The sequence below is a fragment of the Typopeltis vanoorti genome, chromosome 23 (genome assembly GCF_054136105.1).
Source record: "Typopeltis vanoorti isolate ZY-2024b chromosome 23, IOZ_Tvanoo_1.0, whole genome shotgun sequence".
NCBI classification, from domain to species: domain Eukaryota; kingdom Metazoa; phylum Arthropoda; class Arachnida; order Uropygi; family Thelyphonidae; genus Typopeltis; species Typopeltis vanoorti.
The window spans coordinates 9,300,975-9,319,083 of NC_143571.1; the positions used below are offsets into that span (position 1 = coordinate 9,300,975).

Below are 18,109 nucleotides of genomic sequence, written 5' to 3' on the forward strand. Positions count from 1 at the left end.
AGCATCGAACGATTGGTCTCCTTCCAACTACTAACCGCGCTCAAACTTACTTAACTGTGCCATTAGTAGCAGAGGCTCTACCAATCGACCAACATTTGCAGGCAATATGCAAGTGAATGAATTGAGTAGTAATTTGTAATACCTGGATTGGAATTTGTGAGTGCTTTACGAGTAGTAGAGACGGTGAAAAAGTATATGGTACGATTTTTTTAAAAAAATCCGAATCCTACTTAGAAAAGTGTTTGCAATATGCAGTACATTAATACCTTAGATAATATCAGAAATATAAGTAGCCTTTGGTAGAGCCTCCGCTACTAATGGCTCACGCAAAAAGTTAAGCAAGTTTGAGCGCGGTTAGTTGTTGGAAGGAGCTCGATGCTGTTGGCACACTCTCCCTCGATGAGCCTTTGGACTCCCTGGAGGTGTCACATAATAATACTTTTCAAAGTACTTCACGCTTCTAAATAAGCGGAATAGTAGTCTCGCACTGTATGGTTATAATTATGTATTACGCAGACATACCGCATTGGGATTCGAATCCGCGCAGTAGATGGGCAGCTGAGAAAAAACATCAACTTGGCTTAAAGTTGGCCTCTGACTTCGTATGACTCCTTGGACGTCTAATTATAATAATATCCAATGTATTCAAACTCATGTCATATCTGAGTACTGAAATCTATGATATAAAAATGCGACATAGAGAATTAAGAAGTTATTGCTGCAGACTATATATTATATCAGTCTGGTATAATATATCGTTATATGCTGATTTTAATTGCATTTCAAAAGAGAATAGCTAGGAAGATAAAAAAAAAAAAAAATCTATATCCCGAAATTATAACTTATATTAGAAGGGAAACATCAAAACCTTCCAAGTACATGCTCAGGAGTATAATGTCACCTTATTAAATAAAACCTAGTGTTTCAGCATTTGGACAGGTAGGTGAAATCGAAGGAATTAATGGAGCGAAACGATATGTTAAATTACAGGATTAAAGAATATTCGTGGATGTATTCACTGAAGTCATTAGTGAAGTTTTATGTGCAGACTTACTAATTAAGTGTTTTCAAGAAGATACAAATTAGTAATCGCGCATTTTTCGTACAGCGTTAACGAAAAGTCGCAAAGATAAATAATCGCAATTAAACCTTAATTGGAATTTTTACTACCTGTTTCACATTACGAAAACTCGAAGAATGCCAATTAATTTTTAACTGCAAAGTCTGCACTTTTTTATATATCATATTCCTTTATTTCCAGCACTAAGGGCAGCGTTTACAATAAAAATAGGTTACAGATTCAGAAGATACTCATAATACTGTAGATATCTGAATGAGCAAATATGTATGGCAGCAATTCAACAAAAATTTGAAATGTCTGATTTTTGAATACTTTACTCCACAAAAATAAGCACTTCATTAGTGTAAAAATTACAATGCAACTTCCCAACAACTATGTCAAGCCTTAGAATGAACACGAAATCTTTTTAGAAGGCCACCTATCCCTTTAAGACACCATAGTCTGTTTAACCAGAATGTCAGTGTGTTAGATGGAATTGAGGAGGCCAAAATATACTTCATTCTTTGAGAGGTCATTAGCATTTCTCATTTGAATCCTAAGGCAAGCACCATTGATGTTTAAAACGATCACTTCATTCTTACGTTATGAATGCGATTTGTAACGCAGTTTGTCATGAGTTGGTACTGAAGAACAACTGGATATTTGTATCAAGATCACCAGTGCACATTTGCAAGTACTGATTTTTTTGCACAATACTTTTTCAGAATCATATAGTTCCTCCCCCCCCCACACACCAACTTTCAAAGTAGACTTTCTTTGTATGTCTTCCTACAGGTAATAGCATTCTGCTGGAAACCATTTTAAAGTCATTTTCAGTAGTGTTAAAATCATCTTCATTATGCTTTATTTATTTCTGTAAACTTCTGCAAATCATTTGCCATTCAAGATTTTCGAATGCTAGGGAAGGAAGAGTAAGGAGGCTTCAGGAAGAAACTCAAATTATATGCTGGTTTAATGTTGAATAATGTCACAGTCATATGCGCTTCCGTAGCGCAATTGGAAGAATGGCAGTACGTTGCACCTTTCAATTGGAAAAGGCCTAAGTTCGAGTCTCATCATGATGGGAGGAATCTTTATATGGACTTTTTCAATCAAAGGTGAGTTAGCCGATCTCATACGGAGGTGGCAGGGTTTTTTCTCCCGGAAACTTCGGTTTTTCATCCCGCATACAGACAAATCGGCCCTTCAGAACACACACAATTTACAGACAAAAAATACTAGCTATGGTGGTGGGAAGTAGATGGCGCTGATGTAGATGATTGGTAGTAGGTGGAGATGGAGAGTTGTGCAATAGGTGTCCTCCCGCAATGAGTCTTTGGACTCCTTGAAGGTGTCATGAATAATAATAATAATATTCCAATTCCAGAATTGTGACATCTGTATGTGAGGAGGTAGGGACAAAACCCAAACGTTCTGAAAAGTAATGCGAACGTGGCAGGGTTTTTCATCCCACAAAACAGGCACTTGCTTTGGCCTTAGTTGCTTTAGCTATAAATCCAAAACAGCCAACTGGAAAAGATACCATTTATGAATGATTATGAGTGCACATTTGGCCAAATGTTGAAACAGTTGGCTGTGATGCTGAAGAGTGTTGGTGTTAAGTTTCCATTCTTCGCTTGTTTAGTCATGCCCTGACCTACTAAAGAAATTAATTTCTTAAAATCCATTCCTTTACAGATATTGATCACATATTTTTCATTTTTTTAGTTTAAAAACCCGTGCCCTCTTATCCTTTTAGTGAATTCTTAAAATGATAGGACTTCTCGAAAATTCTTGCATCAATGCTATCTAAATTATAAGGTTAGTTATCTGTTCTCATATGGAGTTACCCCCTACATCTACATGCATCTTTCATTTTGCAAAACAAATCAAAAGATACAAAGTTAGCAAGCCCAACTGATGAGAAAAATACAAAAACTTAAATTGTGTAAGATTTAGCAATTCTCCTCCAGTGCACACATTCACTACCCTTCTATGTTTGTAATTTACGAAAAATTGCACCTTCACACAAAAATCTGATGTTTGATTTCTTAAATTCTAAAATTCTCCCATTAGGGGCATACACACAAAATATATCCATTGAACCTCAATTTTCTTCATTGAATAAATGAAATAAAATATTACTGTCAGATAAATTGACCTGGAGAAATTGGAGAACTTCTTCAGTTTCTTTTTTTGCTATGGTTATGTGCAAATACAGTCTGCTTTCATACTCACAATCCATGTCACTCTTTGCAAGAGGATTAATGGTTGTATAGTGAAGCCTCTATTATGTTGGAGGTTTAATGGATTTTTTACAACACTCAAAAAGTGTTGTATGAGTGTTGTTTGAGTGTTTTGAGTGTTGTAAAAAATCCATTAAACCTCCAACATAATGTCCTCACAGCACTTAAGCCTCTACACAAGAAGTGAAGCCTCTAGTAATGTAAGTCAGCTTTAAAATCATGTTTATGCTTTCACCTGTAACTCTGTCACTGTTTACAACACATTAGTGATTAGTTGTTCACATACAACAGGCACTTTTTATCCATTACAATTTTGGTATCTTTACATATCAGAAGTTTACCTGAAATTAACAAAATGGAAATATTATTCTACCAATCTTAAAGGTTTTTCAGTTGAAGGCAGTAGCACACTCAGGATTAAATCTTGGGGGGAGGGGGGTACAATTTGAGAATACACACTATGCATCGCATACAACCTATGACTGAGCATCTGCAATGATTGCTAATTCATAAGTAGTATAGAAATAGACGACATGACACAACATAAATTTAAAAAAAAAAGAATTTTAATTAGGAAAAGATTTTTTAGAAAATTTTCTAGTGGTTTTTAACTTTTACTTTGGGAGGGGCCCTTGCCCCCCCTCTGGGTGTGCCACTGGTTGAAGGTGAGTTAGCTTGTCTCCTTTGTTGAAAGGCTTTTCATCCCACAAAACAAACAAGAAAACTGGCCATTAGAACACATGCAGTTAACATACATAGTACATAGGTCTTATAACATGAGCTGCTTGGGATGTAAATCCAAATAAACCAAACTAGTCTCAAGTATATGCCAATTATGAGGTGGCATCCAACATAATTTCCACACTTCTGTCATGTGTCCTGATTTTTGAAATTTGAAAATATGGTCATCTACTTATGATAATTGTTATTGTGATCACTCCTTTTAGTGTATGGCACTTTTACTTTATGGTAGTTGTGAATGATTTTGGATTTGCCATTGAAAAAGGATTCAAATATATATTAAAGAGCACATAAAATTTTCACAGCTTCTTTAGAATACCTTGATCCTTTTTTGTTTACTTCCTATACTAGCAGATCGTATAAAATCTCATTAAAAGTCACTACTAATAAAATCTTATATTATTTTTGATGTTCTACATGTCTCCAAAATAGCAGTTTTTCTTTTCCTACAAAAATTAAAAATTCAACACATAATATGTAACAAAAATGTGATTAATATACAGTAAATCTGATCTACAAAAGGTTGTAAACTTATTGTACATTAGAACTGTTGGTGTATTTAGGATTAGATATTCTGGAAACCCTGTTCTAGAGATCAAACACCTATGTTTTCCAGACCTTAAATAAGCAGGAAATGTTAATTTTTACTTTATGCAGATGATGTTATACTTATAAATAAATCTGGTACAAGTCTGCAAGACTCCCTGACTAAATTGAATAATTGTTGTAATAGATATGGTATGAAGATCAGCAGTAACAAGACAAAGACAATGAAAATAGGCTTAAGCATTGAAAATATCAACTGCATTGTGAATGGAGAACTATAGAACAAGTAAAACATTTCAGCTACTCAGGCGCGCAATTTTTAGTAAAGATGGTAAATTAAATATGGAAATAGACAACAGAATCAACAAAGTCAGTATGGTAGGAAGTCAACTGAATAAATTTATATGGAATATGTGATATGATTGAGACTTTTAAACTGTTGAGAGGTGGTTACAGGGTTGACACTGGGGAGTTCTTTCGCTTGGTTGAACAGCGGGAAAGAGTGATGACAAGAGGCCATCCCTGGAAGTTACGAAAGGAAACTGTGAGCAAGAGGGTAAGGACACTGACCTGCAGAGATAAGAGGGCTATCATTCCGTTGTATAAGTCTCTGATCAGACCACACTTGGACTATTGTTCTCAGATTTGGTCACCAGGATTTGAAGGGGATAAATTAACTGTGGAAAGGATACAAAGACGGATGACAAAGATGGTTTCAGGACTGTACAAGGATAGTTATGAGGATCGGCTGAGAGAATGTGGACTGCAGAGTTTGGTGGATAGAAGAAGGAGAGGTGATATGATTGAGACTTTTAAACTGTTGAGAGGTGGTTACAGGGTTGACACTGGGGAGTTCTTTCGCTTGGTTGAACAGCGGGAAGGAGTGATGACAAGAGGCCATCCCTGGATGTTACGAAAGGAATCTGTGAGCAAAAGGGTAAGGAGTGGTTTCTTTGTGTGGAGGGTGGTTGAGCCGTGGAATGCATTGCCTGATGGAGTGGTGGGAGCGAGAACGGTCAGTGAGTTTAAAGAGTGGTATGATAGACTTTGTGTTTCTCAGGGGGGGGGGGACCTCCCCTCGATGAGTCTTGACAGACTTTATGTCTTAGGAAGGACCTTCCTCGATGAGTCTTTTGACTCCTTGGAGGCCTGAATAATAATAATAATACAATTATATATTTGGTTTAATCCTTTATCCAAGTTTAAGCAAACAAGTCTGCTTAAACTCGGATAAAGGATAAACACGTCTACTTTAAACTTGGACAGTTTGTGCCTGAAGTATTTTCAGGACTGGGGCCAATTCTTGGCAAAATTGGTAAAACTTCTCATCACTTGCCTCAGTATCCCACAATGCAAACCATATCTCCTTGCAGACATGTATAATGCTGTGCATTAAGGGAAGGGTCACTCCCAGACCAGTTTCGACCTTTATTGAGGTCTCATCAGTGGGGTCATCAGCATTTGTATTCTAATTTTTTTTTAATGTGTTATAATAAATAATTATCTGTTCTGTATACCAAAATGAAGAGAATATAAGAAAAATAACAAATTATTTATTTTTAATGCTTGAGGGATTTTTAAAATTAATTAGAATGAATGGTGGATTTCTTTTATATCTGATCCACACATGAAAACCCACAAGACTTACAGCACATTAGTGCTGTGTATGTACAAGAGGAATAGAAGAAAGGAGAAATCTGTTCACATGTTGCTTGTGAACAGTTAAAAGTTGTAATCTTTGGGGAAGGCAGATTGGGGGGGGGAGGCTGTTCCAAAGGACAGAAGCAGAAGGAATGAAAGAGGAGATAGTAAAGTTGGTTTGGTGAGTTTCAAGATGGACTGTAAAAGGGTGTTGGTTAGCAGTGGCTCTTGTTTTAATGATTTTGGAGGAAAGCAGAGGAATAATAGTGGCCAATTCAGTAGAGCATTGTTCATGAAAATATCTGTAGAAAAGGCACACAATTCAGAAACTGAACGTTTGTGTGTGTGTGTGAGAGAGAGGGATAGAAGTGGACATTTGGATTGTCCTATTCAACATATTCCTAAGAATTTCCATTATTTTAGAATAAATTCAAGTGAGAAATAGCATGATAATTCTTTATCATTAAATTATTATTATTACGTAGGCTGTTCAATAAGTAATAAGACTATATTTATACAGAAAACAGATTACCTTTAATCTTCATCATTTACATGGCCTTTTTCGAAGTAAAAGATCATTTACATGGTCTTTTTCTTGTCCCAAAGTTGTGTCATTTCTTAAACACATGTGAGAGTCCGTTTTTTTAGAGTTCTTTCAAAACTGCCTCCAGTTTTTACACATGCTTTGTTGCTTTTGAAATGGCGGCCTCTTAGTGGTTTCTTGAGCTGAGGAAACAGCCAGAAATCGCACGTTGCGAGATCAGGACTCTATGGAGGGTGTGGTAGGATATCTGTGTTGTTCTTCTGCAAAACGTCCACTACACAACTAGCAATATGTGGCCTTGCATTATCGTGGTGCAATAAGAAGCCATTCTTCAGCAATGGACGCTTTCTTTTGACGTGCTTGATGATAATCGCTGCTGTGTTGATCATTGTCTCTGTGATGGACGTTGAAGATCTTCCCTCACGTTGAAGGTCTTCCCTCACGTTCAAGATCTTCCACATTTTGCCTTCCTTCCTTAAAAGCCAGCGAAAAACACTTGCCCTCGACATTGCTTCATTGTGGAAAGCTTCATGTATCATGTTAAAAGTGTTTGATGCCGATTTTTGCAAACTCACACAAAATTTAATCGCATAACGCTGTTCCAAGGATGCTTCCATTTCGAAGACTGGTCGCACCTCGTAGGCGCACCGATGAGTTTAGTCACGTGACAATCTGGCACATCAGCCCGTATACACCATCTATCAACCTCTTTTGTTAATACATACAGCAACATTTCTTTATTCCACAGAAATTAATATTGTGATGAGTGGTTTCGCCACAGTAAAATTAGTCTTATTACTTATCTTTAAGATACCAAGCAATTTTAAACCTGGTTTTACTCCATTTTTTTCCCAAGTAAGCAAACAGACAAAATGTCAAGTTTGCACCTGCAATTTATGCAAGACTAGCTGATCCCACAGGTAGTGCAAGACCAACTATAGTGCAAGATCAGCTAGTCTTGCATAAATTGCAGACGCAAACTTGACATTTTGTCTGTTTGCTTACTTGGGAAAAAAATGGAGTAAAACCAGGTTTAAAATTGCTTGGTATCTTAAACATAATTATACCTAAGTTAAAAATACTTTCTACATAGTCTTATTACTTATTGAACAGCCCATGTATTATTATTATTATTGTTGTCCAGGCCTCCATGGAGTCAAAAGACTCATCGTGGGAGGTCCTCCCCCAAGTAACACAAAGTCTATCATACCACTCCTTGAACTCATTGACCGTTCTCGCTCTCACCACTCCATCAGGCAATGCATTCCATGGTTCAACTACTATCCATGCAAAGAAACTACTCCTCACCCTCTTGCTCACAGTTTCCTTTCGTAACTTCCAGGGATGGCCTCTTCTCATCACTCCTTCCTGCTGTTCAACCAAGCGAAAGAACTCCCCAGTGTCAACCCTGTAACCACCTCTCAACAGTTTAAAAGTCTCAATCATATCATCTCTCCTTCTTCTATCCACTTAACTCTGCAGTCCATATTCCCTCAGCCGATCCTCATAACTATCATTGTACAGTCCTGAATCCATCTTTGTTATCTGCCTTTGTACCCTTTCCACAGTTAATTTATCCCCTTCAAATCCTGGGGACCAAATCTGAGAACAATAGTCCAAGTGTGGTCTGATCAGGGTCGTATACAACGGAATGATAACTGTTTTATCTCTGCAGGTCAGTGTCCTTCTCATTATTGCAGCAATCCTCTGTGTTACCTTCACCACCTTTGCAATATGTCCCCTAAATTTCAGGTTTCTCTCAATCATCAACCCCAGATCTCTTGTCTCCCCTACTTCCTCCAGTATAAAATTATCATATTATTTCTCACTTAAATTTTTTTCTAAAATAATAATGGAGAATTGAACTACCTGAAAACCTCTAAACTAATAAATGATTGAATTCAAGTGTGTTTTACACATAGCAATAAAACACACAAAACAATATAACCAAAAGTTTTCTTATTAGCCAACTCATTTTTTTTTTACAAATGCCCTGCTGAAATTTGGAGAAACCAAGGTGGTTGTGACGTTGAGGTATTTATCATGTTTGGTATACAGGTTGTTTTAAGCAAGCTTTTATGTGCTCTGTTGTTTCCATTTGGTTGCCAGTTGATCTCTAGTTGTATGCCACATGTTTATCTTCGAATTTGGCAACTACGTTTGATATTTTATCTTTTTTTTAATATTGTATGATACCATTTCCTTTAGGTGAAGACTTATAGTAATCACCACTATCCACATGTGAAGCTTAAATGTTAAGAGAATTTCATGTAGGTAAAATATTGGAAGAATTAATAGTAGTGTTTTTAATCCTTTCTCTGCCTTAATGAGTAAAACAGCACTGTAAAAAGATTAAAAATGCTATTATTAATTCTTCCAATATTTTGTCTAATTCACAGAGACATCTTCAGGAATAAACTTGTAACACATGCACACAAAGGCAAGATGAGCACGATGAACACAAAGGCAACAGAAAACTAAGTGAAATGCATGGACAAAAGACTAGAATCAAGCCTAACTAATCCAAACAGGCATCCCACCTAGTTTGGACTCTAGTCTTCTATCCATGTTTCACTTAGTTTTTTTGGTGCCTTTGTGTGTGTATATTACAAGTTTATACTGTACTCCCTGAAGATATTATTGTTATTATTATTATGTAACACCTCCAAGGAGTCCAAAGACTCATCGAAGGAGGGCACCCACTCCACAGCTCTCCATCTCTACCACTCAATCCACCAACTACGGCGAACTACAACAACCATCACAATCATCTGCACCAACGCCATCTACTGGCCGTGGCCACCACTAGTATTTCAGACAATCATAAACATCCATGCCTACTGTGGGATTTGAACCTGCAGCCTTTTGACTGGGGAGTGGGCACTCTAATCACTCGGCCAACCAGGTCACCATGAGATGTCTCTGTGAATGAGACAAAATATTGGAAAAATTAATAATAGTGTTTTTAATCCTTTCCCTGTCTTCAATATGAATCACTACTATCCTATTAGGAATAGCATACACAGCCAGTATATATCAAGAATAAATATGGAAACAAAAAAAAAAAATTAGAAAGCCCAGTTTTTCAAGTTCTTCTGGGAAGAATACACAGAGCATTAATATAAAGAGCTCTTATACAAAAAAAAAAGGGGGGGGACATGCTTTCAAATCTCCAAATGGTGAATTGCAGTAGTAAGGCATAGGATACACTATTAGAATTTAATACCCAGCACCTCATCTCTTACATAATAAAACTGACTCTATGGAGGGTGTAATAATAATAATATTAATAATCTAGAATTCATTCTAGAGAATATAGAAGGGAATTAGGCTAAAAGTACAAATTGTAGAAATATCCAGCAAATTCCACATAATAATCATAAAATAGATTTAGTTTCCTAGGGAGCTGATAACATTCTGATTGCTACTAAAATATATGAAACACACTTTTATACCAAATTAAAGTAACAAATATTTGACAGAATCTAAACTTGGACATACTAACTCAGTAAGCATGTTATGGAAAGGGGAAGAATACTCAGGCAGAACAGATCTCAGTCAATGCTTCATGATATTTATGCAGACATCACTCAGCAATGTAAAATTTAAAATATCGTAATGACATATCCAGATTCTGTACTGATTGTAAAGCAGTTGAAATTATTATTATTCAGGCCTCCATAGAATCAAAAGACTCATTGTGGGAGGTCTTTCCTAAGAACATAAAGTCTGTCAAGACTTATCGAGGGGTGGTCCCCCTAAGAAACACAAAGTCTATCATACCATTCCTTAAACTCATTGACCGTTCTCGCTCTCACCACTCCATCAGGCAATGCATTCCATGGTTCAACCACTGTCCATGCAAAGAAACTACTCCTCACCCTCTTGCTCACAGTTTCCTTTCGTAACTTCCAGGGATGGCCTCTTGTCATCTGGTCAACCAAGCGAAAGAACTCCCCAGTGTCAACCCTGTAACCACCTCTCAACAGTTTAAAAGTCTCAATCATATCACCTCTCCTTCTTCTATCCACCAAACTCTGCAGTCCACATTCCCTCAGCCGATCCTCATAACCAAAATTGTACAGTCCTGAAACCATCTTTGTCATCTGTCTTTGTACCCTTTCCACAGTTAATTTATCCCCTTCAAATCCTGGGGCCAAATCTGAGAACAATAGTCTAAGTGTGGTCTGATCAGAGACTTATACAACGGAATGATAACCCTTTTATCTCTGCAGGTCAGTGTCCTTCTCATAATTGCAGCAAGCCTCTGTGTTACCTACACCACTTTTGCAATATGTCCCCCAAATTTCAGGTTTCTATCAATCATCAACCCCAGATCTCTTGTTTCCCCTGTCATCAAACACTTTGATTGTGCTTCCTAAATACCAGGTTAATATGTTTTTAGATGAATAATCCAAACAATTAAAATATGACAGTCTTTTTATTACGAAGTCAAGTATCATATATGAAAATTAAATAAAATAGAAATTTTGGAGGATGGACAGCAACTTTTGTGGACTTTGTTAATTCTATATATGCATTGATATGAAAAATTTATGTACCTGGAATTTAAAATATGTAAATTGTAAGGTCTCTAGTTCCAAAAAAAAAAAAAGTTTCAGAAAAGTGCTGCATTCTAGACTGGATCCATACCTTATATCAGATTCAACCAATAATCCAGTTAGAATTCCACATGATTTATCAGAACTGAAATATGGGCTCCTCACACCCACTATGGAAGAAGGCAGTTAGTCTGCTGAAGAAAATGTAGAAGGAAATAGAGAAGAGAGAGAGAATGCAAATAAATAAAGCATTTTGAATTAAGAGTTACTGCTTGGTTGGCTGAGTGAACAACATGTTTACTTTTTAATTATGTCTGCCATAGTGGATTTAAATCACATGGTTGTTTGTGGAAGTCTTGATGGCAGATGATTTCATTGTCTTTTGTGACACCACTTCCAGTTTACTAGAGGTTTGAAGTAGCATGATACTTTCATGCTGGTGTAGGGTTCCCAGATTAATTAACTCTTAGCTTATGAGTTTTATAACTTTTCATGGGTAGTATTCATATTTAAAAATAATTAGTGATTTTATAGGAGTAACTGGTATAGGGAAAAAAAAATCAGTGTGTAATGAGTTGAAGAGGGAATAAGTTGTCATCTTTAGAAATTGAGTAAGAGTGTAATTAGCAAGAATGTTGAGGAGTTTTTTGTGGAAGCGGAATGGATTTCCAGAAGAATTCGAGTGCATTGTCACAAATTCCTCTGGCAGAATTGTGAATAATTGTTATTATGGGCCTCTCATGATGATGAGTCCTGGAACATTGTGGACCTGAATAATAATATGTATCAGTTTTTAACTTCTTTCATTGATATTTTAATTTTTTAATTTTTTTTATCGGTTAAAATCTGATACCATTGTCATTATTTTATATTTAGGTGAACTGATGGGATATAAACACATTGAGCATGCAATTATTTACTCACTTTCTCTTTGTTGTTTGATACTACCCTCACTCTTCCATGCAGTCATTGATATACCACGGAAGAATATTACCTATACATGGAGACCAGGTATGTTAATTTTTTTTTCCCTAAAGTGATTCTAACTTTTTAATTGAACTGTTCTACAGCCAATTAAACATACATCAAGTATTTTGTTCTTTACATGTGCAGACAGAGCCATAACACAAATATTAAGATTTTCAGACAATCACAAACATCCATGCCCATGGTGGGATTCAAACTCGCAGCCTTTTGTTTGGCTGGAGAGTCGGCTAACCAGGCCGGATATATAGATAAAATAAATAAATTTTGTGGATTCATTTTGTGGAATAAATAAATTTTGTGGATTAAAACAAATAAACTTTGTTTTAATTTTTAATAAAAATTAAAACAAAGTTTTAATTTTTATTAAACAAATAAATAAAATGATATAATTATGTTACTATTTACTTTTAATGAGATGGATGAGCTTCTCGACCTTGCAGAGTTGCTGGATATCTGGCTTAATATTGGTCAACTTCAGTCAAAGATTGGCACACACACACACACTAAGACGAATTCTGTATTTTGTTGTTATTTGAAGGAGCGATGAAAATTGTTTCTCGCAAAGGTAGGTTGTAGAAAAATGCATGACGATTTTCGACTTCTTCAAATAATCCAGAAATCACTTCTCACTAAAGGTGAGATCCAGAAGCGAGCCAAACCACGATCACGGAATTGCATTTTAAGCCCACTGTCATTGAAAGCTCAATTTGCTGCTTTTTTTTCGATAACGAAAGGTCATTCTCATGACCTGCAAGCCTGAAATGGATTGTGAAATCACAGCAATTTCTTATAAAAAGCTAATCGGAAAATGTTTCCAAATTCTGTTTCGGAGTTTTGAGGTGGACACAAACCCTTTCTCAGTGGTTAAATTCTAAACTAATAAGTTTCAGGGCCCTATACAAAATAACCAATTGTATTTACCTTTGAATACCATCCGGGGAAGCTCCAAACCTCCCCGTCCCTTTCATCATGCACGTTCATAATCAGGCTACTGTTGATATTGACTTTATATACACATTCAAAACTAAACAATTGTTGAATAATAACACAATAATATAGGCATAATTACCGTAAAGGGAGAAAAGTCATAAAACAGAAAAATGTTCCTATAAACTAACCAATTGTATTTACCTTTGAATGCGATCCACTGGTAGAGTGTCCAGCAAGTCAGCAAATCTTTCCTTTCGTTAAGCGTATTAATATTATCGCATTGCAACTGATGGGAATTCTGTATTTCTGTGGATTCCTTACAGACCTCTTTCTTTTCAGAAACTACACACAAACTGTCATTTTGTATTATCACTGTCATCCGAGATATATTTCCGTTTAAAGAAGGTACCAATGTACTTATCCATAATTGATATACCGTACTTACTCGCATATAACTCTCACCCCTGATTTTACTTTTTGAAAAAAGAAATTAAAACGTTTCGCATATATTTATACCTCGCAAATGAAAAAAGCTGAAACACATTCAGAGCAGGGCAATAGTAACTTGCTCCCATGGTAAACAACACGCCCTTTCCCAATAGCCACTATATTGCAGAGGCAAGAAAAACGAGTACTTTTATTATGTCAGTGAATAAGGTATAAGCAGTCTGTGTAATATATTTCTCAACAAATAGTACAATTAGAGAAAACTGGGATAAAAACGACACTAATTAATAAATCACATGTCCCCTCATACAGAAACTATGCTGTATATATAGTCAAGCAAAACCATATGTTGCACCTACAAACACAGTAACTAACTAAAAACTATTGTTATTAATTAGATTGTGTGAGTTCGCTCGGCAGCAATAAAATTCAACCGAAAGTGTTAAAATTAGTAAACATGTTAAAACTAAGATATATATATATATATATATATATATATATATATATATATATATATGATGACTACTACTATTAACTCGGGGTTGGGATATGTTCATTTTTAATATTAACTGACTTAAAACCCGAGAATTATAACAAAATGAGATTTATTTGAAAACGCAACATGTTTCGTCGAGATTGACTTCATCAGGCGTTAAGAACATAGAAAGATATTAAAAGACACTGAAAATAACATTGAGACACTCTAAAGCTATACAATTATAAAGTTATAATATTCGACTGTGAATTACAGTTATTATGAACTTGAGCTATAGTCCATGTTAAAGTTCTATTGTTGTGCACTTGTGCGTGTGTGGAACCACGCGATCTCCAGTATCGGATAGTAGAGCTGAAAGAGTCAGGCAAATTATAGCTGAGATTATTGTTCATATGAAGCGGGTCTAAGGTGATTTCTTTTGACTCCACAATGCGGCGTTCCACCTCATCATGGCAAATGTGTAGGTTTGAAGTTGATGTCCAATTTATCTCATGTTGGCGGCTTTCGTTGTTTGTGTTTATTGAAAACAGGACATGGCCCGACAGAGCAGTTGCTCTGGTTCTCTTATAAGCAATGTCTCTCTGGTGCTCCTCAAGACGCAGTAGGATAGATTTCTCCGTTTGCCCATAGTAAGGCTTTCCGCACTCACATGTGGCCTTGTACACACCTGGGAATTGTAGAAGGTTTTGAAATTGTTTATAGTTGTTGAAATGTGATCTTATTTTTGGCAGAGTCGAGAAGCACATTTGTATGTTAAACTTCTTTAGGATTCTACTCAGCTTTTTGGATAGTGTGCTGATATATGGCAAGACGATATGACCTTTGGAGTCGTCCTGTGTCTCTATGTTGCTATGTTGACGGTGGGATAATTGGTTGTTAATACTTTTTAAAGAGTAGCCATTGTTTTTAAAGGTCCATTTAAGATGTTGTAGTTCCTTTTTCAGTTCTTCTTCATCTGACAGTACAGATCTTGCACGATTCGCAAGAGTTGATATAATACCCAACTTTTGTGTTGGATGGTGATGTGAGGATGCATGCAAATATCTGTCCGTGTGTGTTGGCTTTCTAAATATAGAGACTTTTATTGATTCAGGCGTCTTGGTGAGTTTAACATCTAGGAAACAATTGGAACTATTTTCTTCAATCTCCATGGTCAATTTTATATCCTGATGGAGGTTGTTTAAGTGGTTGAGAAACCTGTGAAGATTCTGAATACCATGCTCCCATATGAGGAAAATATCATCCACATATCATCCACCGTCATTATAGCAACGTAGAGACACAGGACGACTCCGAAGGTCATATCGTCTTGCCATATATCAGCACACTATCCAAAAAGCTGAGTAGAATCCTAAAGAAGTTTAACATACAAATGTGCTTCTCGACTCTGCCAAAAATAAGATCACATTTCAACAACTATAAACAATCTCAAAACCTTCTACAATTCCCAGGTGTGTACAAGGTCACATGTGAGTGCAGAAAGCCTTACTATGGGCAAACGGAGAAATCTATCCTACTGCGTCTCGAGGAGCACCAGAGAGACATTCTTTATAAGAACCAGAGCAACTGCTCTGTCGGGCCATGTCCTGTTTTCAATAAACAAACAACGAAAGCCACCAACATGAGATAAATTGGACATCAACTTCAAACCTACACATTTGCCATGATGAGGTGGAATGCCGCATTGTGGAGTCAAAAGAAATCACCTTAGACCAGCTTCATATGAACAATAATCTCAGCTATAATTTGCCTGACTCTTTCAGCTCTACTATCAGATACTGGAGATCGCGTGGTTCCACACACGCACAAGTGTACAACAATAGAACTTTAACACGGACTATAGCTCAAGTTCATAATAACTGTAATTCACAGTCGAATATTATAACTTTATAATTGTATAGCTTTAGAGTGTCTCAATGTTATTTTCAGTGTCTTTTAATATCTTTCTATGTTCTTAACGCCTGATGAAGTCAATCTCGACGAAACATGTTGCGTTTTCAAATAAATCTCATTTTGTTATAATTCTCGGGTTTTAAGTCAGTTAATATTAAAAATGAATATATATATATATATATATAGTGAATGCTGTTATGGTAGTTTCACATATTATTGGAATTTGGTTGAAGAGAGTTAGCATTTCAACTCAATTGTCAGCTTGCTTTTCACGCGATTTCCAATCAATATACAAATACTGGAGTTAACTCACAACACATTTTGTCTAAGTATTACTTAGCACTTCTGAAGATATACTGAGCCTTGGTTGAAGGAGGAAAACCTTCAACATTAAAAATCAATGAACAACAAGCAATTGGTTGAAATGTGGTCATGGGGACAACACATGTTCACTTAAAATCTGACAAAACAGCAAGGGAAGGTGGAAGCAATAAAACCATATTGTTTTTCACTTCACCCCTCTTTTATTACTCATCATTCTGCCGCTACAAATTAAAATAGTGGCAGAATGTTCATACCATGAACATTCTGCCGCTATTTTTTTTTAAGTATTCATTTTATTTTAATAATTTTTACTTACTTATTCAATTTTAATTTGTTTTGTTTGGATAATTAAAATATATAGATTTATTTGGTTAATTTAAGCGTGTGGACCACCTGTCCCATCGTCGCGTACCACCTGTGGTCTGCGGACCATAGGTTGAGAAACACTGCTATAGGGTTCTCTCACCTTATGTGACCCCTAATTCATAAGTAGTATAGAAATAGAAGACATGACACAACATAAATAGAAAATGAATTTTAATTAGGAAAAGTATTTTGGAAAATTTTCTAGTGTTTTTTAACTTTTTCTTTTTTTGGGGGGAGGGGTCAGGGCCCCTTACCTGGGTGCGCCACTGGAAACAACCAACTGTATATTTTATCTTACTGGCATTGATCTAACATCAGACTGCTGCAAATGAATAACCACCCTCCCACTTGTCTCCTATTTTTTTGGCTACAGTTCATCTGCTATCATCAGCAGTATCCCTCCCTTCATCCTATCTTCCCTGTAAATACTAAGCCTTTCACATTCTATCCTTGTAACTACATTATCTGCTGTTAGTTAAGTCTCACTAATGCATATAACTTTTGGCGAGGTTGCACTAATAAATGCCCCTCTGGTTCCTGATACTTCTAGCATTAGTATATAGAAACTGCAGCATCCCTTTAGGCCCCCCCCCACTGACCTTTATTTCCTGAATTGACTACTGTATTTATTATTTTTGCTTGTGAGACTAGATTCCACACTTGGTCATTCTCACACTCACTCTCCTCATCGATGCCTTCACACAAACTTGAATGCTTAAGTTTTTCTGAATTTGTGCTTCAGCATGCTTGGTGAAAAAAGCTCTCTCTCTAGACACCTAACACCTAAACCAGTTAGATGCAGTCCATTTGAATTATAGAAATCCTTCTTTCCATCAAACACAGACCACAGATCCACAAATCCTACATCATTCCTTCTGCACGACCTATGTATTTATTCATTAGCTACCAATGCCCTCCTTCTCAGTTTGCTTCTATAAACTTTTGAATGGGTGTTATAGGATATCATCTGATGAAATTTTTCGTTATATGGAAAATGGAGCAAAGAACACGGGGACATCTATGGAAGTTAAGTTTGTTCATAGTCAAGAAAAGGGGTAAGAGCTAGGTTTTCCCCTCAGAGAGCAGTGAGTGAGTGAGTGGAATAGCTTGCCTTTAGGGATAGTGGATGCATATAGCACGAATGAATTTAAGGGAAGGTATGACATCTGGTTTGGGTGATTTATAGCCTTCCTCGATGAGTCATTGACTCCCTGGAGGTCTCAGATAATAATAATAATAATATTTGAAGGTTTGCTATTAGTGAAATTCTTTAGATTAATATCACTCCTGCATTTGGACTAGAACTTTTTAAGAGATCTTGACTGT

General features: G+C 36.2%; 1 protein-coding gene across 6 annotated transcripts in view; it reads left to right on the forward strand.

Moving 5' to 3' along the window:
• The window catches only part of LOC150093608 (thrombospondin type-1 domain-containing protein 7B-like), a 950,748-nt gene that overhangs the window by 261,162 nt on the left and 671,477 nt on the right, over positions 1-18,109 (forward strand). For all 6 annotated transcript variants that reach the window (XM_090412735.1, XM_090412734.1, XM_090412733.1 and 3 more), the window contains exon 3: positions 12,217-12,351. In XM_090412735.1, the coding sequence (XP_090268861.1) occupies positions 12,225-12,351 (127 nt within the window). In that variant the 5' untranslated portion in view covers positions 12,217-12,224. The remainder of the gene's footprint in view (positions 1-12,216; positions 12,352-18,109) is intronic.